The sequence below is a fragment of the Teleopsis dalmanni genome, chromosome 1 (assembly GCF_002237135.1).
Source record: "Teleopsis dalmanni isolate 2A chromosome 1, ASM223713v2, whole genome shotgun sequence".
In the NCBI taxonomy this organism is placed as follows: Eukaryota; Metazoa; Arthropoda; class Insecta; order Diptera; family Diopsidae; genus Teleopsis; species Teleopsis dalmanni.
Window position 1 is genome coordinate 51,904,943 of NC_051846.1, and position 25,742 is coordinate 51,930,684.

Below are 25,742 nucleotides of genomic sequence, written 5' to 3' on the forward strand. Positions count from 1 at the left end.
TCACTGAAAAATACTTGCAAAAAACCGCGAGAGTTGAAAAAGTACTTAGGCTACAATGCCACAAAGGACGAAGAAGACATTAATTAAATGTCTTAACTATAGTCGTATACACTATACTTTTACTAAAAAAATACTATGTGTAGAGGGGAATGGGAGTAGCGCCCTATATTTTCTGTTGGCTATACTCATGAATCTATAATAATAATAACATAAAATTGAATAATATAAATAATAATTACAATAATATAAACAACAATAATAATAATAATAAAACTTAATGAAATAGTTTACTAAATGTTATTCTCATCCACTTAAAAAAATTATTTTTTCCCAAAAATTACAACGGTATAGAACTAATACCAAAGCTCTAAAAAATTTATCACACTACAAAATTACCAAAAAAGTAAAGATCAGAAACCACAGATTATTGATTTGTTTTTGACCAGACTTCAAAAACTTGGCATAATACCTATATGCCTAACGGACTTAATGACGTATTTTGGCAAAATAACCTTAATAATCGTAAAAGAGACTTAAAAAAAAGTTCATATAACATCAAGTTAATTATCAGAAAAAAAACCCACTGATACCAATAATATATATATATATATATATATATATATATATATATTATATTATATATATATATATATATATATACAGAAGACTTTTCAAAATTCTATGGCACATTTGGACAAATGACATCCTCAGGGACATCAAGATTGATCCCATCAAAAAATACATAAAGGATAGAGCCCTGAAATTATGGTTACAGGCTCCTCGGGGAGGTATGCAGATCTGAGGTCAATTATTGCTTCGTCTGAAGTGATAAACAATAATCTAGTCAAGGTGTAAAGAGAGGTTTTGAAAACACCTCGAGTTAAAAAAGAGTATAAGTGCTTAAGTGCACTAGCTCGAAACAGCATCAACATATTTAATTACAAATATAAAGAATAATACTTAATCCAATTATTTTGAATTAAAAGAGATAACGATGTCAATTATCGAGTCATACATTACAGACTAATTGAAATCAATTAAACAGTATTAAACTCAGAAGTCTATATAAGTAAGATAATTTGTATATATGTAAATTACACGTAGATATTATAAATTTATTTTAACTAAATTTATATTTTTAATATTCATGCACGACGCAATAAATTATTAGAGGATTCCATGGAGAGCGCTTATAGAGTTCTGCCACATCTTTGACAAATAGAATTCTGAAACTAAATTTACTATAAAAAATTGAGCAGTATGAAGAAATTATCCACAAGATTAATGTCGCATTTGTTCTCTATGAGCTGTAAGCGTGATCATGTATGGATTTCGAAAAAATATGGTGAAAAAGCTTCAATGTAGTCCTGCTAAATTTTTGACTCTACACACATATGAGATGCAGAAACAATCAAAACCATAAACAAATACAATATATTATATATGTAACTCCAGAATTTACTCCTGTGAAACATTCTATTCCGAAATAATAGTATTGATAATAGTAGTAATTATATTACCTAAAGTAAATTATTGTGATGTAGGCACAATAATAATCTTCTACAAGCAGAGGATAGCTAAATAATTGCACTGAGGCTTATTAAGACATGTTGGAAAAATGGTATTTATTTAAAAATTTTTAAATGATAAAAAAAATGATAAAAAAATAAATTAATAAGAAATTAATTAAAACAGAAAAATAGATAATCTTAAAAAAAATTAAAACATAATTGGTAAAAAATAATGAACTATCAATACTCAGCTCACGAATACTGATATCTCTTAAATTGATCGAAATGGAATCCTAAAAAATGAGATAACATAACGTCTACTGTAAATTCAAATAATAAGCATTTTCCATAAAAAATATTAAGGCAATGCACATCAAGTAACTCTTATTTTGCAACAAATGTTGCCTTTTGGTAAAAGTAAAAGCAGCAAAATTGCAGAGATAAATGTAAAAAAATTGAGGAAATAATTGCTAATTGTTGTTATTGTATATATAACAAATATTTTTATAATAGATCAACTTTTATCCAAATATCTTTAAACCCACTAAACTGAATTTGCAATGATGCAATATATTCGAATTTTTTGCAAAATAGTATATGGATCTGTGGCTTTTGAAAAAGTTGTTTTAAAATGTTACAAAATAATATGGTAAGGAGATTTGTGTTAAATATCTGTATATAAGTCTATTAATATACCCATTAAGTATCATTTTAATTTGTATATAAATTATAAGTATTGTGGGAAAATAATTGTGTGAGCATGTTAAATCTCAAAACATATTTTAACAAGCATTCCTGTTTTCCTAAAATGGTTTTAATGTAGATTAAATCATTAAATAAAGTTATTTAATAAAATTCCATTTTTACTTACTTAAATAAATTAATAGAGGATTCAATGATTAATTAGTTGATCAGTTACTTTAAGTAAAATACATCAGATAACACTTACAAATTTTATTGTCTGTACATGTATATTGGTGATGTCATATTTGCACTAATCCATATAAGTTTAAATTGATTAAGATTATAAACACCAAACATTAGTAAAAACTAGATATTTATTGCCAATTTTGGACTTTTTGTTTAGAAAATAGCTATACTTTATTATTACCCAAGTCATTATAGAGCGTTAGAACTTTTAATTAGCAATGATACCTAACATCAACTTACTAAACTCATATTAGTTAACAATTTTTTTAACATATTTATAAAATATCATAAATAAAACATCATTTTAAATTATAATTAAAGAAATATTTAAATATTTTTATTAAAACAATATTTGCAATTGTTTTTAAATTAACATTAAAAATTCACAGAAATCGATTCTCTTTATAAACTGCTTTTACTATAAGTAATAAATGGTATAAAAAAATTTTTTTAAAACATAATATACACATATGTCCAGATTACTGGATTATAATGATTTTTAGACAAAAAACTTATTTCCAAAAATAAAAATAATTGTTTAAAATTTGTAAATAAAACACATATATAAAGTCAATCCAGAAGCACTGAATTTCTATAAAACACTTTTTTGATGTGATAAATGTATGGTATATCTCAGTTAAAGAGAAAACATAATATCTCTTCAACAATATCTCTTCAGTAGTTTTACTTAATGGTAAAATTTTTCATAACATATTATTAATTATACAAAGCGGTACAAAAATAAAACGAAATGAAGAAAGGAGGAATATCTAATACCTCAATAATTGTTTCGCGTAAAATAAACAATTTTATACTCTGAAGTCATTTCATAAATAAATTTGAGAACTTAAAAAATTTCTGTAGGAATCGTTTTTATAAACATTTTCAACCTTGAAACCCAACGAATACTTAGAACCCAACGAATACCAGAGAATGCCTAAGTAAAACGCAACGTAATAGAAGAACCGATCAATTAATACCACATCGGGATCATTAATAAAATTGTATTAATATTGGTCGAGCTTCAGTTACATAAAATATTATACAAAAACGTATTCAACTAAAAACTGAAACGTATAAATATATATAAAAATGCATATAAAAATATATATAAAAATATATATAAAAATATATATAACAATATACATAACAATATATATAAAAATATACATAAAAATGTATATAAAAATATATACAAAAATATATCCAAAACATATATAAAAATATATATAAAAATATATATAAACATATATATAAAAATATATATAAAAATGTATATAAAAATATATATAACAATATATATAAAAATATATATAACAATATATATAAAAATATATATAAAAATTATATAAAAATATATATAAAAACATATAAAAATGTATATAAAAATATATATAAAAATATATATAAAAATTATTAATTTGTTGTGCTATTTTAAAATTGTATATATGTATAAAATTGGATATAAAGAAATATAAAATCGTTGTTCCTTATTGATCATGCACAAAGTATATACAAATATAATTTTATATACTAAATCCAGAGTTATTTTGATATACATAATTGAAAGTAAATTAAATAAAATTTGGAAGGAATTAAATTGTAAATGAAACGTATTTGAAGCTACTACAAACTTAAAAAGTCATATTATGAAAATGTTATGAATACAAATGTATATCCATATATAAAAAATAGTCATTGTTCTATAAATTAATGGTAAAATTAATAGAAGTCTTTTTTTTTTGTTTATTTTTCTGTTTGTAATATAATAATTTACTATGAGTTATTTGTTGTTGTGATCAAGTAATTAAAAAATTATTTTTTTTTGGTTTTTGAAATTAAAGAAATGTATATATATATAAAAAATATGGAGCAACAACCAAGAATTTTACAAATATTATCGTTTACTTCTTCTTCTTCTTCTTGCCCTTCTTTCCCTTCTTCTTCTTACCACAAACTCCCTTTAATTCGGCATCGAGTTCAGCTTCACGTATTTGAGTCTCTGTTGTGACGGTACGAACGGGCATTACAAATGGTTGCTTTGGAGTCTTCAATTCAATTTCAATGGTATTCTTTTTATTACGACTTTTTTGCTTACTACCAAGTTTGACTAAGAAAACATCACTATCGGTATCTTCGCATGTCTTGTAACAAACCTGATGTGCAAATGACAAATGTGTAAAGCGATTATTTTGTAATATTAACAAAAAAATGTAAATGAAAAACTCATGAATATGTTATATCAACTTATTTTACTTTAGACTCCTTCCAAAAATATACAAACTGCATGTAAATATTTTTGCATGAAAATGCATTCTCTAATAATTGGAGCGTTTATGCAACATAAAAACTAGGCCATACACCGAAGAAGTAAGTATTCAGTAGTTTTTCATATGCGTACGTTAAAAGTAATTTCCTTTCATCCTAAACTTTTATAAACGAAATTGCCAACCACCAACTGCAACTGCAACTGCTTGAGTTTATGGTTACATAAAAGTGACTTGTTTAATTTATTTATTTTTTTTTTTTTTTTTGTATTTGGATTTTCCTATTGTAAGTCGAAAAAATTTGAATCGATTGCAATGCACCATTGTTTGAATTTTAAGCTATGCTACAGTGATTTATTTGTGGTAATAAGAAAATTGAATGCAACAGATTCAATTGCAGTTGCCAAGCAGACAAAATCTACTTAAATTTTTCATCCATTACAGTTACATTTTAATAGAATCAAGAAAAATCACATTTTTCCTTTACTCTTGTTTCATATTTAATGTAAATAGATATGATTAAGTATAAAATAATAATATTAAAATAGTATTCACCAGTAGTCATTATGATACGTTCACCACAACTATTTAGTCGCACTATCAAGTTTTTATTAATAATTAACTACGGTGCTTCCTTAACTTATGATTACCAAATCAGATCTTCAACGAGAAATTAAAATACTTTTTAAAGAGAGGTTCTGGAAGATCCTCAAAAAAGGAAGCCCCTAACATAGTCAATCGATGCCGCACGTTTGCTAACTACCTACAGCTGGAATGATTATACAGAGATTCAATCTTTTAGCATGATTTATTTTATAAATGGCTGCGAACCGGCAACAAACCTGCCACAAGATATTTATACTGTAAGTTTATACTTGTAAGTCTTACAATAGCCGAAAATATCGCTAAAACTGAGAACACAGAATAGAGAAATGTTAAATTGCGTCAAAATCTCATTCAGCAACAGTCAGTCAAAGACCGTCGACAATTTACCGGATATAAAGTAAACTGAACACACAGGAGTTAAGAGCAGCTTGACTGTCTGATAATTTATATACATTGCTATTCAATACAATATTTATTTACAGAGAAGCTATAGCTTGCTAATAGCGATCGTCTTCGCCTAAAAAAACACTGCAGTGTTAAAAAAGCCTATAATATACTGATTTCCTTCTACAAAACTCCACTGCCTTCACCACTTCCAACTTTCAAGCTGTCTCTCTCTTCTGAACATGGTATGCTATTGAATACCATATAGTTCGAAGCCCTTCCACTATACTGTGATGGAATAACATTGTAGGCCTTATAATAACCTTTTATATGGTCATTTAATTGTGAGTTTTTGTGGCCCCCGCTTCTTACCAATAGCTTTTTAACATAGAAGTAGTGCTAAAGTATAGATTATCTACATTTAAAAAGAATTCCTAATGTCCAATTTTGTAACGATACAAATAATTAATGTGGTAGATCTAAAATATCCCCTTCGGAATGTGTTTTACAGACAAGTGCAAACTGTTTGAGCGATGTTATTCTTAAAGCATATACTTCAGAAGTTGATAAGTCTCTAGCAGATGCAGATTGAAATAATTATTGGAAAAATCATCAGCTGTTTCGTTTGCCTCATCACTTAGAAGACTTAAATATTATTTAACTCTTTTACATATTATAAATACGAATAAACATTTCCAATCTATCAATCAGAAACTTTAATTTGAAGTTTTGCGGTAGGTGTAATTTACAGCCGAATTGTTTACTTTTAATCTTGCACTTCAAATACTCTGACTTTAAAACCCTTATATATATTATAAATCATATAATAATATAACTATATAAAAAAAGAGTCTTTTATATTTACCTCAATTCCTTTTTTATTGACATCATAGTTTATACCCTTTAATGTTTTTTGTATTTCCTGTGGATTTACTTGTAAACAACAATTGCGTGTATCGGTTGGTTTAAGTGCTGGTATTGTTGGACAATTATCACCAGTATTTTTACGATATTGTTCAACTTTATTGTCACGATTGTCACAAATTTCCTTTATTTTTGTGCAGGGTACATGATAATCACCAGGACAACAGAAATCATCACCAGCATAACGTATATTGGCACGAATTTTTGGAATTTTCGGGTTGTTATGAATGAATCCGCCAGTACGACGCTTAACATATTTTCTTGCAAATGAACTTTTTTGTAAAAGTTGGTTTAGATCACAATTACTTGAACTCTAACAATATAAATATATAAATATGTATATACATATATAAACATGTTCAGTTTTCTACTAATAATTACTTGACATACCTTTGGTTTATCACATTCACTACCACTATCATCTAACCCTTCATCCTCACCATCATTTACACTTTCAACCTGATGTGTGTCCTTGAGTACACGAATGGTAAGACCACTGCCGTTAAGACAAGCTTCAAATTCATCATATGCTTCAGGACCGGGATCTGGCTTAGTAGGATTTATAAAGCACGGTTTTATACATGTACATTTAGGCTTAGGCTTTGGTTTTGGACATTTCGGCTTTGGTAAGCACGGATCAGACTCACTACTTTCCTCCTCTTCTCCTCCTTATATATATATGAACAGAAGAAGAAGCAGACAAATTTTTATTTTCAGTATACTACAAATGAAATATACATTTATTGGAATAGAACATACCCTTCTTATTTAATATATTACTACATTTTTACATGGTTATGGATTTGAGTTTGAAAATATAATTTTGAAAACACAATAAATTTTGAATGGCTATAGTTAAACTATGGAGATTAATTTTGAGTATTTCTAGTTTCCATTACTGTATTTTTTTATAATGTAGTTCAATTTCCGTAATGCTCTAGCCTTGGCTATAATGAAACGTAAAACGAATTTTAAATTAATTTCAAAATCGCTTCTTATGAGCAAAATTTATACGAATCGCACCCTAATTTGAGATCGGCACGTATTATTTATAATTTAATATTATTGAAAAGTATATTAGTAAAGATTGAATTAGATTATTACAGCCATAGAAGTTTAAATTATGTTTAAATTTGCTCATAAATGCTTTAAACGTATTTTTTTTTTATCAAAAACTATCATTTTTGACTGTTTAGGATTTAAAAGAAGATAACTTACTATTTTGCGATCCTTACAAAAATATATAATTTATTTGGTGCCTTACATTGAAGCATTAGGTTCACAATATTCTATCAAAAAAAAACTGTATTATCTTCATTGAAAACTGTAAACTAAAGCATCAGTGCAAATAACAAAAAAGGGTACGATCCATTTCCAAAATTTGTTTTTAATTTTTTTACCTGCTTCACACTCATCTAAGCACTCATCACAGGTACAGCAGCAAGTGCATGCTTGAGTATCTTCCTCTGGGCAACAAGATGTTTGGCGACCTTTTGGTCGTTGTTGTGGACAAGCTAAAATAGTTCAAAATAAGGCTTTAATCAGCAAATAAATAATAAAAGTGATTTTCTTTTATTTAATAGTTTTAATAAATAAATTTTTACATATTTATATAAATTATAATTATAAACTTTTATTATAAACTTTGATTAAAAGTATCATAGTCATTTGTGGATAATTATTGCATATAATGGAATATTCTTTAATTGCTGCTTAATAATTTTCGATACTATACATACATAAGTTCAACGCTTATATTTTTGTATCCTACATATTATAATATATAATATATAAGACGGAATAACATAACCAACTGCTATTTAAACACACAATAGCATTCTATACAATATCCAAAGTAATGCCTAAAGCAAGATTAAACTGCAGTCGTTGGCAAAAGCAGCTGGGAATTGTTATCATTGTCCAATTATATTAAATACAGTCACCAGCGTTCGTTGTTCTATCATATCCAGTGTTACTGAATTCTTCTTAGTATCCGTTTCCCCAAGTGCCGCTATGCCCCATTTTTGATATTTCAATTATAATATAAAACTACATTGTTTAAATTAACATTAAATTATTATAATTACAAATTTTTTGCAATTTCTGTAAAAATAAAAATTTTTTTACTTGAAGAATAATATTCGAATATTGGTGATCTTATAACATAAAACAACATTGTTTAAATTAACATTAAATTATTACAATTAAAAATTTTTTGCAATTTCTGTATATTTTTCTCTGCATCCAGCTATACTTCTAAGGTCTATTGACGGATGTTTTGCAGCCATGAAAATTGTTTCCTACCAATACCGCGTTTCCTTTAGATTTTTCCCTGAATAATCATTTGGAATAGCTTATGTTTTGGATTTCTCATAATATGCCCTAGATAGGCTGTTTTTCTTCTCTTTATAATTGCTATCAATTTGCAATCACAGTTTATTCTTCGTAAAACTTCATTTTTTGTAATATGGTCCGGCCATGGAATTTCGAGAATCATCATGTAATGATTGTAATCGTTCAATTACTTAACATTCGCCATTCGTCATACGGTTCTATTTTCTGATGTCTCTATTTAATTACCAAGTATATTGTTTAAGTCTACCTCAGGACGCACAGAAAGATATACTGATCTACGGTCCGTCATCAGTTAGAAGATAAATAAATAATAATGATTCTAGTATAGTTAAAGATTAGTGTGGGGCAGGGATAAGCCCCCCCAATCACAAGAGAGTAAAAGTGCGCAATAGCACTAGCTCAAATCACAACAACAACAACATAGTATATTGTATGTTATTGTATATTTTGTATATTCATTTAATAAATTTACTATATCTTCGTTCATCCAATGATTTCTTTTCTCAGTCAAGATTCTCTTTCGATGCAGATGTAAGCGTTGTTTTGAGTTGTTTTCATATAGTATCTAGGTTCCCAGAATCAATAATATCAATGCGCTAATTTATTTTATTTTGTAATAAACATTTTATGTCGTTATTTCTTAGTTTTTCTGAGTGTAAGTCTTGCCTTTTTTTTTGTCATTTGATGCTAGTCTTATACAGATATTTATTGTTAGAAGATTGTGATCAGAAGTTATATCTGCCCTAGGATAGTTGTGATTTTATTACCTATAGCGCAGAAGCGATCATTAATTAGAATGAAGTCTATTTGATTTCTGATAATGTTGTCAGGAGCGTCAAATGGATAAAAAGATAGATGCATAAAAAAATTCTTTTTCGTCGTCACTTTTCTCCGTATTTGGCGCATATACTTGAATAATATTTATATTAATTGGTTTGTCATTCATTAATTTTCACACATCATAGACCTATCTGAATTGGGAATAAATTCAATGACAAATTCTGCAATATATTTTTTCAGTAGTATGCCTATTCCATTACAATGATTTTTGTTTCGATTGCGAAAATAATAAACTTTTGTGTTTTGAGAAAAGGGTTCCCCACAGTTGAGCTATCATGCTTCGCTTACGTTAAGTGTATCTATATTATCTTTCATTTCTTAAATTATACTAACTAATTTTCCAGATTCATATTAGCTTCTAGTAGTATTCCAGGCTACAATGTTCAAAGTCTGTTTTGTTTTACCTTCGGGATTCTTAGCACCCTCGTATTCCCGGAGACTGAGCGTCATGATTGTAGTTGTAATTCAATTGTTATATGATATCATGGGACATGCACTTCAGTGGTTTCCCATTGACTTTTGATCTTAATCCGCTTGATCCAAGTACAGACGTCCGCTTTAAGCCGGAGCTCTGGTAACAGACGCTGAAAATTTGAGGATTGCTTTTAGCTTCGATATTAACAGTTATCTTACCGGCTTGGGAAGCTCTACTAGTAGCTATGCTACCGCCGATAAAGCTCTTAAGAACATCACATCTATTAAGCCCCTTTATCGCGCTAAGATAGCAATTCCCGAATGAATACTATTTATCATCAAATAATCCAAATATCTGAATTCGCATCAAATACATGTAGAGTATAAAGTACATACTGATTTCTAACGGAACGAAGCAATCTGACCGTGGATGACATTTCTTATCTTATGTATCAATTATTTTGTGAATAATTACATATTTTACATGTCATTAATAAATATAAATAACAATTTTTGTAAATTAGTATATATTTTATAATTTTTATTATTAAATAATATTTAACTTTTCTAAAATTTAGTATTGGATTTAAATTTAGTATTAGACAGAAATAGTTATTTCTTAATTATTTATAACACTAAATTTTGAATAATACAAATTAGAATTTCTGAATTTTTTTACTATTAAACAATACTGAACGCCTGATCGTCGGTTACTTACGAGTTCTTTCCATCAAATTAGCTACACCGAACCTAGCATGCACCTTGTTTTACTGTACTTTTCAGTTACATTTTTATGTTATTATGAATCTCAACAAATGTTAATTCTTTGAATTTTTTTAATAACAACGACTACGAAAACTATGTATTCAATATCGAACAGCAATAAATAAGCTGTAAGAACTTGTGGAAGTTTATTATCGAAATTGATATACGAATTAAAGTTAAAATATAGTAATTTAAATAAAATACATAGCCACAAAGCGTTATGACGATTTGTCACAATAATTTTTAGTATTTAAGATGCATTAATTTTATCTATTCATATTAAAGTTTATTTATTATAATCTTACCTTGTGGGCATTGGTCAGAGCATCCTGAAGAACTACTTGGCACATTACAGGGAGCTGCTTTCTGTTTTTTAGGAGTACATGGTTTCGGACACTCTAGATTACCAAATTAATTAATAATAATTTAATATTGGTAAAAATAAACAATTGTACCTATTTCACCACGATCGCAATAGTCTTCACACTCGTCAAATGGACAACCTTTTTCAGCATTACAACCAAAATATCTGCGAACTGGTGGTGCTTTTTTCTCAGGCTTCTTACATATTGCATCAAGGGGATTTGGTGGTGGTTCTTTGCAGTTTTTAGCACTCTTCGGTGGTTTCTTACATGGATCGCATGGTTTAGAGCAAAATCGAGAGAAAGGAAAACTGGATACAATTGCGGGACCGTTACATACCAAACGCATTATCAAAACAATATTTCCTGTTTGTGCACCTTTCATATTAAAAAGTGGTAACAAGCGTTTTGTAAGTTCCGAGGCCGGACAAAATTGTTCACGTCTACCCATATCTTCATCTTCACAATCATTATCAACAACATTAGAACTTCGAGGTTTACCACCACCACCGTTTTCCTCTCCTTTAAAATATATTTTATAATTTAAAAATTATTTTCAATTTATATATGCACATAAATGTCAAAAAAAATTTGTTTATATATTTTATTTTCACCTCCATCATTTCCTTTGCCTTTTTTGAAATCTGGCATTGGCTCTGTATGTTTTAGCGACTCTTCCCAATTCGGGTTATCAATATTGAAATTCTCAGTAACCTTATCGAAGAGCGTCTTTATTGCCAAATCTGTTGCACCAATTAAAAATTTGCATTTCTCTGTCTTTTTCTTATATATATGGATTAATAGTCGATCCTTGTCAGTAACGGGAGATTCCAAAGAAAATAGACAACATTTACCAAGTTTTGGTGCACACATATCTACGCATTGACCAAATTCGCGATCACAAATGTTAACGAAAACGCTAGACCGAAATGAAATTTCGCAACATGTTGGGTACTCCTCTGGAGCGCAACAGTTCGGTCGCGTTATTAATAGGTCATCGACCACAAATTCGAACATGTACAGAAAATTTTGCGCCATTTTTGATAAATTTTGTAATGGAAATTAAATAGAAATACTGAAATGTGCTGTCGGAAAATTTATACTAAATGAAAACTATTTGTTTTAGAAACTATATCATTTTTATAAAACAAAAATTTTTCTATGTATGAAGCTATGCAGATATGTTTTTATTTTAGTTACAAAGTTTACTTAGATTGCCCAAATTTAAATTTGAAGATAAATAATCTATGCTTCACGCAAGTAGTTTTTTCAATTAATAGTAACAATTACAATTCAACGTTCGAAAAATGGCTGTCGATAATTTTTTAAAATTGTTCCCAAATAAGGAAACCTTCACCCTTGAAAAATAGAACACTATTGACACAGTTAATCTTTTTAAAATCTAACAACTGTAGGAATATAAGAGAACATGTTCTGAAATACATACTTTTCGTTCCAGCAGCACATACAAAAACAGATGAAATAACATAAATGACATAATTCATTTATGTTACCAAGAAATATAAGATTAATCTACTTTTAATAAATATGTCCACCAGTTTTATTGCAATGCAGAATACAAGATCCATATATTTCGTTTTTATATTTATAAATTTCAGCGCATTTCAAATGATACATAATTGTTAAGAGTTTTTGATGAAATTATATCATTTTATGAACACAAATTGTTGTAATTAAGATTTTTTCATCTCTTCAATTTGCTTCAATAATAACTGCATCCGATCCTTCATTAACGGCTGTCCACGTTTGGTTTTTTTACTTAAAACTTTTGTTCTATCTAATCGCTTCTTTTTGTAATTTTTTATTTTCGCTTCTTTTTCCTGTTTGGCCCGATCACGTTCTGACTTGATTTCTGCAATTTTTTGAGCCTTTACCAGATTCTTCTGCTCATTCTTTTGTTGTTTTGCCTGCAAAAAAATTCATCGCTAATTTATTGAAGCATTTGTACCTTATGTATTACTTACATTTTTTTTGGCTTGCTTGATTTGTTTTAATTTTCCAACATTAACATGTGTATTTTTTTGAGTGCGATTTATTTGTTTTTTATTATTCTGTTTAACAGGTTTGGTTTTCTTCGTGCTGCCCATTTTATTTCAAACATTGAAAACACAAAACACATTTCAATTGCGGTCAAATGTCATAAAGCTATCAGGGTTGCCTTTAAAATGTTTTCGTTACTACTTTTTATATTTGACACTAATCAAATAGGCAAAATATTAACTGCATGCATGTATCATATGTAAATATATAATGATTTATATAAAGATATACAAGAATATATATATTTTTTTGTATTGTACTATATGTATATTATTCTAGATTTTTTTTAAAAATAAAATTTTTCAAATATCAGTTTTTGCTCATTTCTTTTGTATGATTTGAAAAATGCGCATCAGAGATTTGAGATTTTCAAAATTCTATATATAATAAGAGTATTCAGGATGTCTGTGCATCGTTGCATGTGCAAAATTATTTGATTTTGCAGAAACAATTCCCTTTCTAATAATTCGCCACTTGATTTGCAAGACAATATTCAAGATTATATTTTCAACACCAATTACCTCTTCCGTATTTGATTTTCAAGACTTTATTGTGAATGATACTACTTTTTTACTGTTCACTGGACAATACTTTAGTGAAACTGTCAAATTTTTTTTGATTTTGTCATTTTGTGATTTTGTGCAATTATTTGATTTTATATTTATTTTACCTGCAACAATGTCAGAGCTGCTGGCCAAAAATATTAGGAATTGTGGCAACGAAAAGTAGACCAAGACTATCGTTTAAGACTAATATGCACAAAGTGTGTTCACGATTATTTGAGTTTGCAATGATGCACACTCAACGATGCACAAACACCCTGAATACCTCTATTATGCATTTTTGTTTTGTTTATTTTATTTTTTTGAAAAGAATAAACATTTTTCAATATTAATTTATAAATACCAAATCAGCTTTCCATAATAACGTTTCAAGCTGATTGCTCATCAATAGATTAAAAAAAGCAACAATTGTCAATATGAAAACCCCAAACGATAATGTGAACGTTGACGTTTGGAAATCAACTTTAGCAAAGTTCGTAATGTAAACATGTTATAAATTTCATCACAAATATATTTCAAATGTTATTTCCATAGTATTAAGAACAAGTGTTAACTGCTTAGCTAGTGACTTCATTGAAAATATAACGCAAGATTTTTACATATACATATTTTATTAACATTTGCCTGTTATTATTTGCTGACAAAATTCTAATATAGGCCGTATGCGAGTTCGAGTAAATTAATGGTAAATAGGAAATAGTTAATTATGTTGGTATGGCAGCGAATGTTGATATTTACCAGAATTTCGAGTAGGGTAAATTACGTAAGTAATTAACTAAATTAGGTGTTACAATTGTGAAAATTTTATAAGATGTTTAATAAATAAAAATAATAAATAACTGCAATAAATAATTATTTACATAAGTGCAGTGCAAAAAATCCCTAAGAAATTTCAATTTACTTTACCTCAATTTACTCGAACTTGCACATGTATTTGCAATCGAAATATGAACATAAAATGCATAACATACATGACGGTTCACTCTCACAATCTCTCTTACCGTATTAACTTTTATTGCTTTTGTTTACTGTATTGTATTTTTAATGTTTAATGTTTAATGTAAATTATTACAGATCTACCAAGAGTAGAGTGCAAATTTGTAATAATAAAATACAACCATGACATTTTCGCCTGAAATGTGAACTACAGCCAAAAATATGCTTCGAGCGAAAATTAAATGTCAAGCCGTTTAGCGCAACGGCTACTTTAAATTGAAGAAGAAGAAGGTGAAAATACTAGTGAGTTTAGTTGTTCGCAAATTTTCCAATAGTAAGCGGATTTTGTTAAACTTTACATTGACAATTGCGATGAATACGTCTGCTGGTACAAGCATGAATGCAAATCAACGTAAAGCGTCAAATCAGAATATACAAGTTTATGTCCGCGTCAGGTAATCATGCAACAAATACAGTTAACATTAAATAAATAATGTATTTTATAGACCATTAAATGCACGGGAACGTTGCATACGTTCAACTGAAGTTGTCGATGTAGTATCACCGCGAGAAATTGTAGCGAGACATGCCTTAGATTCTAAATTAACGAAAAAATTCACATTTGATCGGACTTTTGGCCAAGATTCTAGGCAGCATGAAGTGTATGGTACTGTGGTAGCACCATTGATCGAAGAAGTTCTTTCTGGGTATAATTGTACTGTCTTTGCTTACGGTCAAACCGGTACCGGAAAAACACATACAATGGTTGGCAATGAATGTGCAGAGCTGAAATCATCATGGGAAGACGTAAGTGCCTATATTTCATAATCAATTTTAATTAAATTTGTACAGTTTGCCAAAATGGGTATGTGTCTATACCTCTATTTGATATCTATGTTTTGTATGTTTAGATATGAGTTAGTGTAGTATTGAAAGCAAAGGTTAAAACTTGTTTTGCACACAAAACTTTTTAAAAAAAGTGTTTTTTATTTTTAATGTTTTTTTCTTTGTTATCCCAGTGAAGTCTAATTTATTGCTTATATACGACTTAGTTACTCACACTAAGAAATTTTTTATATATTTTTTTTTTTCATATTTGTATGGTAGGACTCTGAAATTGGTATAATACCAAGAGCTTTAAGTCATTTATTTGATGAATTGAGGCTAATGGCATTGGAATTTTCTATGCGTATATCGTACCTTGAGTTATATAATGAGGAATTATGTGATTTGTTGTCATCCGATGATAGTGTCAAAATACGTATTTTTGATGATAGCACCAAAAAAGGTTCCGTTATTATACAAGGTCTAGAAGAAATACCAGTTCACAGCAAGGACGATGTATATAAGTTGTTAGAAAAAGGCAAAGAACGACGAAAAACTGCTACAACATTAATGAATGCCCAATCATCACGATCGCACACAGTGTTTTCGATTTTAGTTCATATACGTGAGAATGGTATCGATGGAGAAGAAATGCTTAAAATAGGCAAACTAAATTTAGTTGATTTGGCGGGTAGTGAAAATGTATCAAAAGCTGGAAATGAAAAGGGTATTCGGGTCAGGGAAACAGTTAACATCAATCAAAGTTTATTGACGTTAGGACGTGTTATAACAGCATTAGTGGAGCGTACTCCACACGTACCATATCGTGAGTCTAAACTTACTCGTTTGTTACAGGAATCTTTAGGTAAATTAAATACATTTTTTTTTTGTATGATAAATTGTAAATTTTTATTTTGATTTTTAATTAAGGTGGTCGAACAAAAACATCTATAATTGCCACAATATCACCAGGACATAAAGATATTGAGGAGACGCTTAGTACTTTAGAATATGCACATCGTGCTAAAAACATACAAAATAAACCAGAGGTGAATCAAAAATTGACAAAACGGACGGTTCTGAAGGAGTATACTGAAGAAATAGATAAATTAAAACGAGATCTAATGGCTGCGCGTGATAAGAATGGCATTTATTTAGCTGAAGAAACGTATAATGAAATGACGCTTAAGATGGACTCCCAACATCGCGAATTAAATGAAAAAATGTTACTATTAAAAGCGCTTAAAGATGAGCTGTTGAATAAGGAAAAAATCTTTAATGAAGTTAGTTTAAATTTAGTTGAAAAAACAGAGGAATTAAAGAAAACTGAAAAGCATCTAAATCTGACAGCAGGCGCATTACAAGTGACTCAAAAAGTAATTAATATATTTTTTAAAACTTAAATATTTATTTATTCGCCCCTGCGACTCGTGGAATAACATTAGCATGACTTTCTCAGTATTACGTTCCTAGAAGGTTCTATATACAAGAAATAATATATATATCATGCAATACAACAAGTGAATTTGTTAATAAAACATAGAAAAATGTGCGAACATAAAAGTCAAGTACGGCTCAGTTGGTCAGTTGGTTAAGGTGCGCTAACCCTGAGCTTCAAATTTGGCAGGACACGAGTTCGATTCCTGGTACTTGCAGTTTCAAAAAATTATTAACGAATAATTAAAATTAAATACAAGAATTATTTGCAAGACCACTGCTGATGAGTATTTGGCAATACTCGTCACAGCTGTATGGTCAGCCAAAAATTCAATTAATTAAAATAATATGAAATTTATGTTGTTGTAATTCACCACTGTTCGAAAAAAATTCATTGTGTTTTTTTGTGTATTTTTAATAGAAATTACATGAAACCAAAAAGCGCTATAAGGAAAAAAAATGTTTGCTGAGTTCACATGTCAAAACGGAGGAAAAGTTAACAAATCAAGCAACAGAAATTTTACGAGCTGCTGATATCGCTACGAAGGACACAAGTGAGCTACATGTAAGTGATTTAAATATATATTTGTGCATTTATTAATTAATTACTGTATCATTAAGAATACAATTGAACGTCGTAAACATATTGATGATAAAATCCAAACTGCCTGTGAGCGCTTTACAGATCGTATGCACGAAAATTTTGAAATTATGGATGAAAATTTATCAAACTTACTGGACAAACATAAGTCATACTCTCAAATGCTTATGGAAGAATTTGGTATATAAATTTTATACAAATATAATAAATATTGTTAATAAAAAGTTATATAATTTTCAGACAATAATATTGCGAACGTACGAATTAATTTACTTTCGGAAGCAAATCAAAAGATTAATACACTAAATGTATTATGCGAAAAATCTGTGAAATCCACAGACACTATAACTGAGAAATACACAAATACTATAAATGAATTGAGTGGTGAACATAAGTCAGCAGTTTTAAATATGTTAGGAGAGTTGAGAAGCAAAGATGTGGAATTAAAATCACAACTTGTAAACAACCTGTCCGATATGCAAACCTATACTGATGAACAGTTGGCAAACATTAAATCGGCCCAAAAAAGTATAGTTGACTTTTTAGAATTAAATTCAAACAATGTCAAAATGCAAGCTATTAAATTAAAACACCAAATTGAAATTATAAAACAAATTCTTGCAAGTAATCTGCTAAATATTGGTAAAATACATACCGAAATTGTAAATGAAACTTCTTTAGCGGCACAACAACAAGCGATAGTCGATGAAATGATTCAAAAATTACAATCCATAACAGTACAGCGTAAAACATGTTTTAGTAACATGAGTGAAATAAGTACAAAATTAGAACAACAATGTCACAAAACAATTAATGAATTAGAGGTACATGCAAATAGCATAGAGGAAAATAAAGAAAAATGTTGTGAAGCTAATGCAATGTCACAAAACTTATTTGACAAACAAACTGAAACTTCTCTAAAATGTGTTGATAAATATATTTCTAAGTGCTCAATATTAAAGGCTCAGAGTGAAAATTATTTCGATCAACACGAGAAGTTGATTAAAACATTTGAATCAAATGAAGTAGAGCACAACACACAAACTCTTAAACTTCTATACGAACATGAAAGTGAGATTAAACAATTATCGGAGAAAAGCAAAGAAGACATGAAAGCAGCATCAGATGCCATAGCAGAAAGCTTAAACAATAATTCGCATAATTTAAATAGACATATTATAGTAGCAAGTGAAGTTGCTACAAGTTTACAAGACCATGTCAATGGTTATGCAAATTTATATAAAGCACAAATAACAAATTGTGCGCAAGATGTGAACACATTCAAAGATAGTGAATTACAGGTTTACAAATCAACCGGTGCAACACCGTCGAAACGTAATTTCAATTATCCACGAGTCTTAGCTGCAACATCACCGCACAATATTATCGTAAAACGCTTCCGACAAGAAAATGAATGGTCTGATTTAGACACAACAGCAACAATTGATGAGGAGGTAATAAAATCTTATTTAAATTAAATTAAATTAAATTAATTTATAAAATTTAATACAAAAACTTTTATTTTTTAGGGTAGCGGAGAAGAAAATACAATTGAATCTCCACAAAAAATATCTAGTTGCGAATTACTACTTAACTCTACGCCAATTGAACCTTCTGAAAGTTTGAAGACAAGTATTATTAGTATTAACTATAGTGACGGCAATATATCAAATCAAAATTCAAGTAAATTGCTGCGTCCATCTAATACACCGCAGAATAAAACTCCAATGAAGTCACCACGGTACAGTACACCAATCTCGTTGACTGTAAGTTCCTTTGTTATATTTTATAATAGTTGATGTAAATAATGCTATTTGCTTTATAATTTTCAGGAAAATAAAGAGAATGTATCCAGAGAAAGTTTCAAAAAACAATCAAAGTAAATTTTTTCAAAACTATTTATATAGACTAATTTTAAATGTGCTGATTTCTTAAGTCCAATTTATAAATTTATTTTTAATATTTTATATGAACTTTTTTAATTACGATTTATTTGCAGTACTCATATATTTTAACTTAATTAAATTTAATTGAAAAACCAGTTCATAATTTTATTTTATATAACTTTTTGTAAATATTTTATTATAATAAAAATTATTCCACAGTTTGATACTTAATAATATTTTCATATCTAATAATAATAAAATACTTTGTGTATATTTTTTAAAGAATAAAGTTGCATCAAAATAGATATTTATTTTTTTCTATTGTTATTAAAATTTGTATTCGCCAATTTGACTTTATCAAAAAAAATTAGTGCAAAAAATCTTTTTATTATATATTCCCATAAATACTCAACATGCGCCTTATATGCACATCAGTCGGCAGAACAAATTTTATTCTTTTTAGTTCATCTTAAATTAAAACTTCCGCATTTAAACTGAATACCACAAATGTATGTTAAACTTGACGCACAGGGTCATTAAACTTTTTATTTTGAAAATGTGTCTTTATATTATATACATATATGTGTTAAACACCTTAGAACACCAAATTTTGTTTGGCATGTCTTTGAAATAAATGTATTTACCATTTACGCAAATTTCTATAATAAAAATTTTAATTCATTGATAATCGCGGGAGTTGACCTTGCTGTGGAAAAAAAACATATTTAGGTAAATGGGTGCCTAGACATTGTTACGTTCACTACATATAATACACATTAAAAAACTAACCAACCAAATAGCTAAAATTTCGTTTTTTTTAAAGGTCAGTTACGTAGCGGAGCGTTCCTCTCTTGTTCATCACACTGTGTCCAAAAAAATAAAATGTTTCTATCTAGATAAAGCAATATAGTTTCGTCATTGTTTCCTCAGTAATTTGATTGATGACTGTACTTTATTTTCGTGTATTATTATTACTTTGCTATTAAATATACTTTTCTTTGATTTTATAGAATGAAAAATAAATATATGGAAGTTAGCTTAATTGCATACATGAAATTTGCATAATCATTTCTTTTTAATTTACTTTAAGATTAAGATTTTTATGCAGACGGTACTTGCAGATATTCGAGTTTATTTATTATTTTCATTTTTGGTGCTTTTAATTAGCACTTTTCGCTTTTATGTGTTTTTACTTAAAAACTTTTTGTATTTTTGGTGCTTTTACTTGGCACTTTTTTGCTTTGTTTGTTGCGCTTGCTTGGCACTTTCCCGTTTTTTCACTTATTTTGGTGTCGTTATCAAGTTCAAAGCTTGAAAGCTGGGGTTGAATGGACAAAAAATTAATATTTTTACTGGAGCAATAACCGGAACTGAGAAATATATTATTATGCTGAGCCTTTTCCGAGTTAGTACATCTGAGCACTTTTACTCTTTGATTACTGGAGGGTTTCTGCAGAGTCCCACCCTCTCATTGACTAATTTGTGTATTATTAATAATTATTAATAATTGTGTGATTGTTCAATGACTGATCTAAGATCAGCCTGTTGATTTTTACATATAGCTTTAGGGCTCTGTCCCTTATGTATTTTTTGACCGAATCTATTCTAGCATGTCATTCGTGCGGATGTACCATGACACTTTGAAAAGTCTTCGGAGAGCCTGACTTTGAGCAACTTGTAGCTTCTGGATAGTAGAGTCGGCCGCTTTGCTATACGTGACACACCCATAAAGTAGTGTTTTAAGTTACAGAAGATTAATTATTGAAGAATTTATATAAATAATAATGTTAATAATATGCACCGATTTTTTGATGCCAATCTGACACAGATTAGCTATGTGTTGTTATTACCAATTTAGATTTTAATTAAAATTCTACAACTTCTGTAAGTGATATGGTTCATAGTAACAGATAAGTAATAGGTGTGTTTAATAAATAAATAATGTTTATAGTGCATTGAAAAATTTCCCTAATAGAGTCCAATAATAATAAATGTTATGGAATAAGCATAAATAAATTTTATTTACTTTACAATATGTTTTAGACCGATTTTAAAGTTCTATTAACTATTAATAGAATAGAACTATTAAGTTTTAATATTCTATTAATAGAAGTGATGAGCCTGACCATCCGTCTTAAGTGTATGCGCGTTGCGGACCTTACCACTGTTCAAACAAAGTATGATACTAAACACTTTCATTCACATATGTTACTCAAATGTTCCATTAGGAGTGTTAGTATCTAAAACGCTACTAGCCTGTTAGTTAAATTTTAAATTCTTATATAATGGGTGTAATTAATAAACACAGTACTAAGTGCAGATATCTTTATGAAAATTGAAACCTTTTAAATTTAGTAATCTGATTGATAGATAGTTTTGAGAGACTAATATCTCTAAAATGATATTAATTAATCTTATGGTTGGTTTATTGATCTGTCAATAAAAAGTTCGCACCTTAATTTACATTGTCTTAACTGTAAGTTTGAGAAAGGACTTCATATCTATTTGTCACAGTCCAAATTTAGCGTATGTTAAACAAGCTTGAAACATACTTTCTTGAGTGTATTAGGTAGCCACATGACAAGAATGATTTTAAACCCTCTGATATTTGATAACCTTAGCTAAATGATTTTTAATACATATAAATCATTGAGAATATATATCTAAAATTCGTGACAAATATAATAATTTTCTATTGCCGGTCATAAGTTCCTCGTCTTATAAACGTGGTCAATCTTTAACTCCTAATTATATTGTTTTGATTATTCCAATACAAGGAAAAGTGTTTAATGACAACATATACACAATTATTTCTAATCATCTATAATCATTACTATATATTTTACCACCAATTTGTTTTCAGATAGTTCAAATGTCCGAAAAGTTCTTTCTGCCAGACGTTTTTTTCCCCAATAAAAAAAAAAAATTAATTCAAAAATTTTGCAAAAACATTGTAATTGGAGGTAGTTCCGAAGAGCCACTATATAAAGATTTTACATCTTTGATATATTTGACAATGTCTTGTCTATTTTGATTAAATTAATATCTGATATTCCGATAAAATAATGATATTAACATAAATTGCATAAATTAGTTAAATAATGAGAACATGAAAAGAAGATGGTCAGGTGGTTGTTGCAATTCTTGGGCGGTCTGTAAATGAAGCGTGAACAGATGTTGATCCATCCAAAAATAAATGTAAATAAATGTAAATTCTTTTTAAATTGCAAATTTTTTCCTCTGGCAACCAATGCTGTAAAATAAAAAAACAAAATTTCTAATGAATTGATCAATTAATTTAAAAAAAAACGTAGCGTATATATCCGATCATTCGTATAATGCAAACTCATTAAAGCATATCGACTGCGCGATTGACGAACACGATTTATCTGCTTTATGACGTTAAGGTTGCCGCTGATATGATGACGCTACAGTTGAGTGGGTTTGTGTCGCGTGGTAAAATTCTACATATAAGAAGCCCATGCCAAACTAAACCCGCGTTATTTAAGTACCACAAACTGAACAAATAGGAGCAAATCACGGTGTGCGAAATTTAAATTAATTTTTTTTTTAGTAGAACAAAAATAAAGTTAAAATGATTTAGTGATCATGAGTGTAAATTAAAAAATAAATTTATGTTTAAATAAATGTAAATATAATTAAGAATATTAAAAAAAATATACCTTAAATAAAATGTATTTTACGTCTACAATTTTTCTATTAATCGTGTCTTGTGCATACACATACGGTGATGATCGTTGGGTTTGGGCAAATCACCGACGTTATGAACGTGCAGAGCCAAATGCCAATTTAGATAGACGTGGCGATAAATATAGAAGTGAATTGTATGAGGAAGTTGCACGCGAACGTGAGCCTACAACACGAAGACCTATTCCTGGTGGAGCTCAAAATGATGAAATCGAAGATTATCCTGAAAATGAAAATCCTAATGTAGGTACACGCAATTATAATCCTTATAATCCAAACAATTTTAATGCCGGACAAGTAACTGGGTTTAATAATTATCCAAATGGTGGGTTTGCTGGTCCTGGAGCAAGTGGTGTTGGTAGTGCAGCAAATGGTATATTAGTTGGTCCAGGTGGTCCAACAGGCATTATAGGTAGACCACAAAATCAATATTTTCCTCCTGCTAATGGTCAATATCCTGGAGGTTTCCCTGGACAAACCGGTATTAATTTTCCACAAGTCGGTGGTTTTCCGGGTTATCCAGGACAATTTCCGCAACTGGGTTTTGCTAATGCTCAAGGTGGTGGATTACCTGGAAACAATGGTATTGGTCAATTTGCTGGTGGATATCCAAATCAAAATGGTTTAGGCTTTCCTCAAGCGCAAAGTGGCACTAATTTCTATCCCGGTGGTTTTGGTGGTCAAAATGGTTTACCAATCAATGGTGGTCAATTTCCTTCCGCACAATATCCCGGTGCACAGTATCCTGGTGGACAATATCCTGGAGTTCAATACCCAGGTGTGCAGTATCCTGGCGAACAACAATATCCTGGCGTCACTGTGCCACAATATACAGAAGGTTACGGCCTTGGTTACAATAACCCAATAAATCCTTTTATTGGACCCTATAATTCGCAAGTTGGAAATTCAATATTTGCAACGGGTTACGATGAAACTGAATCAAAACGTAAACTTGAGATTGAAGATAAAAGCGCCTCAGTGGAAAGCAGAAGTGCAGCAGTAAAAAAAGTTGATGATAAAGTGCACAAAAATTTTAAAAAATATAGATAGGAATTTTTAAATATATGCACAGTATTTTTATCTTTAAATTAGTATAAAAACTAAAATATAATGTAAATATTAAATATTTATATATCAATAATATATACATAAGAATTATGATAAGTAATTCATTATATAAAAAAATTTCATATATTAAAAATTTTAGGAATATTTTATTGATCGATTATTTTTTAAAATTTTTTCTATATATAAAATAACTAATTTATTAATTTCATCTATTAATAATGAAATTTGAAAAACGCACTACTTATTAATCATCTTCGTCACGATCTTCATCTTTTAGTATACCCAAACGCCTTGCAACTTCTTTCACATTAGCAATAAATTCTTCTTGTACTAAATTGAAACTCATAGCCAGTAAAGAAATACCGAAAAGTAGATATAGTGAGCAATATGCAATGGATTGCTCAGATTCGTCCTTAACACCCTTTGCTGGTACGAAATCTCCGAAGCCTAATAGCAAAAAAAAAAAAATTTGTAATATAATTTAGAAACCATTTAATTACTACTTACCGATTGTGGTCAATGTAATAAAACAGAAATACGCTGAATCCAAATAAGACCATTTTTCCCAATGTGCAAATAGTGAAGCTCCTCCTAGTATATAACTAATAACAAGAAAAACGCAAAGCCAAATTGGCACAGGACGGTCTTTTGGTGAAACATCACCATAGTAATAATCGCTCGCATCGTCTCCATACATCGAATCATCATCATAGTCGTAACTTGGACGTCTACGTACCTGTCGTGCTACTGCAAAACCCATTGGAGACATAATGCGCGGAGCTAATCTTTCTGAAAAGTGATTAACAAATGACTTTAAAAATTTATATTAATAATTACAATATATATAAAATTATTAATAGTTCGTTTAAACAATTTTCCATTTAGAAGAAAATAATTTTTTTACCTGCTCTTTCACGTCGTGGCTTACGATCTCTACTATTACGTTTGGGCGCTGAAGGATAGTCATCATAATCACCGTAACCACATTCCACATCATATTCGTCAGTGAATGATCTATCGTACTCTTCTTCTACGTAGTCTCCATAACGAGGAGAGCGTTCACGTCTATTTCTGTTATTGTGCGGTGCTGAAAGTTCCGGTAATTCTAAATGATTTCCATAGCGTGAATGTTGTCCTGAATTTTGACGGCCGAGACTATGACGTCGCTGTTGATTTGGATAAGGTGAATGATGACGGTGCTGTGAGTGTTGATGATGATTCTGATTTTGATTTTGATTTCTTACACCACCATTTGGTGGATCATGGTTATCAAAATTATGTTTTTGATGTGCAGAACGC

At 29.1% G+C, this 25,742-nt stretch overlaps 5 protein-coding genes across 5 annotated transcripts in view; 2 read left to right on the top strand and 3 right to left on the bottom strand.

Moving 5' to 3' along the window:
* Nucleotides 1-4,311: 4,311 nt before the first annotated feature.
* LOC119669110 lies at nucleotides 4,312-12,469 on the bottom strand. The gene is made up of 7 exons (XM_038078891.1): nucleotides 11,973-12,469; nucleotides 11,452-11,880; nucleotides 11,302-11,394; nucleotides 8,023-8,136; nucleotides 7,013-7,290; nucleotides 6,564-6,935; nucleotides 4,312-4,597 (listed from the first exon to the last, which is right to left on the bottom strand). Exons 1-7 carry the CDS (start codon nucleotides 12,394-12,396, stop codon nucleotides 4,346-4,348), a joined length of 1,962 nt encoding a protein of 653 aa, XP_037934819.1. The 5' UTR covers nucleotides 12,397-12,469; the 3' UTR covers nucleotides 4,312-4,345.
* Nucleotides 12,470-12,901: 432 nt separating this feature from the next.
* On the bottom strand, nucleotides 12,902-13,516 carry LOC119672387 (thyroid transcription factor 1-associated protein 26-like). Its single transcript, XM_038083419.1, has 2 exons — nucleotides 13,344-13,516; nucleotides 12,902-13,286 (listed from the first exon to the last, which is right to left on the bottom strand). Exons 1-2 carry the CDS (start codon nucleotides 13,464-13,466, stop codon nucleotides 13,053-13,055), a joined length of 357 nt encoding a protein of 118 aa, XP_037939347.1. The 5' UTR covers nucleotides 13,467-13,516; the 3' UTR covers nucleotides 12,902-13,052.
* Nucleotides 13,517-15,089: 1,573 nt separating this feature from the next.
* On the top strand, nucleotides 15,090-19,773 carry LOC119668389 (kinesin-like protein Klp61F). Its single transcript, XM_038077876.1, has 9 exons — nucleotides 15,090-15,373; nucleotides 15,425-15,725; nucleotides 16,026-16,608; nucleotides 16,674-17,119; nucleotides 17,602-17,745; nucleotides 17,802-17,961; nucleotides 18,022-19,235; nucleotides 19,311-19,547; nucleotides 19,614-19,773. Exons 1-9 carry the CDS (start codon nucleotides 15,291-15,293, stop codon nucleotides 19,662-19,664), a joined length of 3,219 nt encoding a protein of 1,072 aa, XP_037933804.1. The 5' UTR covers nucleotides 15,090-15,290; the 3' UTR covers nucleotides 19,665-19,773.
* A 3,638-nt stretch (nucleotides 19,774-23,411) lies between these two features.
* On the top strand, nucleotides 23,412-24,432 carry LOC119681285 (spidroin-2-like; the record flags this gene model as incomplete). The annotated part of the gene is made up of 1 exon (XM_038094436.1): nucleotides 23,412-24,432. A coding segment is annotated over one exon (1,014 nt), but the record flags the coding sequence as incomplete, so codon positions are not given.
* A 249-nt stretch (nucleotides 24,433-24,681) lies between these two features.
* LOC119681296 overlaps nucleotides 24,682-25,742 on the bottom strand; it is a 4,929-nt gene continuing 3,868 nt past the window's right edge. The window contains exons 2-4 of the mRNA XM_038094449.1: nucleotides 25,348-25,682; nucleotides 24,951-25,232; nucleotides 24,682-24,890 (exon numbers count right to left, since the gene is read on the bottom strand). Of these exons, the coding sequence (XP_037950377.1) occupies nucleotides 24,688-24,890; nucleotides 24,951-25,232; nucleotides 25,348-25,682 (820 nt within the window). The 3' untranslated portion in view covers nucleotides 24,682-24,687. The remainder of the gene's footprint in view (nucleotides 24,891-24,950; nucleotides 25,233-25,347; nucleotides 25,683-25,742) is intronic.